Here is a 2,500-nt window from a genome sequence, read left to right as displayed (position 1 = left end):
GTAATACCCAAAAATAGGGTAAGTACCCGGTTTTCACGTCGATAAGTCAACTAACTTTTGCGGCCCGTATCGTTAGCAACACAAGGAAATATGATCATATTTTCCCTATAATTAAAGATTTGCAGTGGCTACCAGTAAGACTGCTGCTCTTCTACCGTCATGCAATAATAGCTTTTAAATGTATGACTGGGTGTGCACCAGATTCATTATTTTCTAAATATATTCAAAGAGCTAGCATCACTGAGCATACCACGAGGATCTCCCAGATGCTATGTATTCCTCTGTATAAAACCGCCACAGGACAAAGAACCTATTTCAGGAAAGTTAAACTTTGAAAATCAATGTACCCTGCCCTTAAGCTGAAACCGACCACAAAGGACTTCAAGAGTTGTCCGAAAAAAAATTAATGTTAATTTTTTATATATAGACATATTAAGACTTTCATTTTTTTGCCTAGTTTTTACTCAGTTATCAGTGTACTTAGTTTTTGATTATTAATCTTATCTTTATACCGAAAAGCTCTTTTGGGACGAATAAAGTACGTACGTATGTATGTATGTAACTTGAAATGGCAATATGGTATCTAAATTAATAGTGATAGTGCCTGATAAATTTCGACTTAACGAGGTAATATTAATCTAAAAAAAAAAACTGACAAACAAGCAAACAAACAAAACAACAACTCTGAAAAATTGGTCACCTATGAAAGGTGCAGATTTGTTTGCAACACAAAGCTGGAAAAGGCAAACAGAACAAGAGATTTATTTGACAAATTAGCCCCACATCGCATCACGATACTACTTGGGAGAGAACAAATAATATCTGAACTTGTGATCTGTTTGAGAAATCGCGACTAAAATACTCGACTCGAATATTTTAAACTAAGTTCTACATCATACCTGCATATTTTGTACAAGGTCCTCGACATAGTCGTACGGCTCGCACTGAAAATGAAACGAACAAATTCTCAAACAAAAATAAAATGAACAAATAAATAAATACAGTCGAACCTCTCCATGGTACGGAAGAAAGTGGTCATTATGGAGAGTCAGTACAACATGTTTATTGTGTTAAGCTTAAGCTAACAGTATTCGTTAACAGTAATCGAGTCATTTATAATATATAAAATAAAACACGCCAAAAAACAAAACGCCAACGTGACAAAACGAGCAAGGATCGCAATATTCGCTAGAAATATCGTAGACAGTTAATGCTCACTACAGCAGTATAAATTGAACACAATCAAAATACGATAGCCGCGATTAATTTTCAAGGCACCATACGGATTACATTTCATGACCACTCCTGACTTTTTCTCAGTCCCTAGAAAAAAAAAAAAAAAAAAAAAAAAAAAAAAAAAAAAAAAAAAAAAAACTGGCCGTTGTCTAAAGGTTATTTCGGCAGTTTGGGAAACGCTTTAGTGGCCGTTGTAGAGAGGTTTAAACAAGAGTCAATGTATGGACTTTCCGCCGGGACAAAACAAAAATGTGACTGTTGTAGAGAACTGGCCATTAATGGAGGTTCCACCGTTAATCGAAACATGAGTTTGAGCAAAAGCTACAAAAGGCTATTCAAGAAATATTGAAGAACAAAACATTTGGCTTCTGAGCAAGGTTTTGAGTAAATTTTAAGTGTTTAAAATGGAGTACCCATTAACTACTCCACTTTATTGACAAAATCAACCACGCGAGTACGCTGGGTTAGTACAATGAAAAGAACCAGTGAATGTGGATGTATCAGGCCTCCTTCGGAGCTCCATAAACCCTGATGGAGGAGCTAACAATACTTACCAAATACACTATCTTGTGCCTTACGCGCGTGACAAACATGCATGTTGTGGCATACACATTTACACCAATAAAACCTTATAACAGATTCCAGTCAAAAGCAAAGTAAAAGTTATTAATGCCAGTGAATTGAAATCAGGTTTTTCCACGTTTTCGTAGCGGTCGCGTTGAATCTAGCAACGTAATGGTACAAAGTTCGTCGTATACCACTGCGCTCACATAATTGATTGCATCGATAATTGAATTTAACAAACAGATACATAAACAAATAAAAGAAATCTATTACCTGTTCTTGAAATCTGAACTCATTATTTTCAATAGTCTGAAGTTCCTTGTATATCCTGTAAACAATCAGAGGTAATATGCTTACCTAGCATGGAACGAAAATGCATTACATACTTTAAAATTCCGAAAATAAGCCCCGGGGCTTATAAGGGAAATTTGCGTTTCAAAATCGGCTAGGCTTATACTGAGAGGGAAATATGCGTCTCAAAATCCATTGGGCTAGCTTATGGTGAAAGGAAATTTATGTCAGTAATTTGCAGCAAGTTTTTACTGAAACTCGCCTTGAGGACTCAGACTCAGCCATACCAGCACTGTCTATATGGACCGAGGAAATCCATGCCAAGACGGAAGAGTGAAATACGCAAACAGCAATATACTATGACACTTTTTGACTACAATCATTTGGTATACGTAAAAGTTCTTTGGCA

At 36.0% G+C, this 2,500-nt stretch overlaps 1 protein-coding gene across 1 annotated transcript in view; it reads right to left on the bottom strand.

The window, feature by feature from the left end:
* LOC140954039 (nardilysin-like) overlaps window positions 1-2,500 on the bottom strand; it is a 46,392-nt gene that overhangs the window by 20,097 nt on the left and 23,795 nt on the right. Inside the window, exons 18-19 of the mRNA XM_073403433.1 lie at window positions 2,074-2,128; window positions 900-944 (exon numbers count right to left, since the gene is read on the bottom strand). Coding sequence (XP_073259534.1) covers window positions 900-944; window positions 2,074-2,128 — 100 coding nt within the window. The remainder of the gene's footprint in view (window positions 1-899; window positions 945-2,073; window positions 2,129-2,500) is intronic.

This window comes from Porites lutea, chromosome 12 (genome assembly GCF_958299795.1).
Source record: "Porites lutea chromosome 12, jaPorLute2.1, whole genome shotgun sequence".
Taxonomy (NCBI): domain Eukaryota; kingdom Metazoa; phylum Cnidaria; class Anthozoa; order Scleractinia; family Poritidae; genus Porites; species Porites lutea.
Note: the sequence above shows the minus strand (reverse complement) of the source record. Positions and strands in the feature narration are given on the sequence as shown.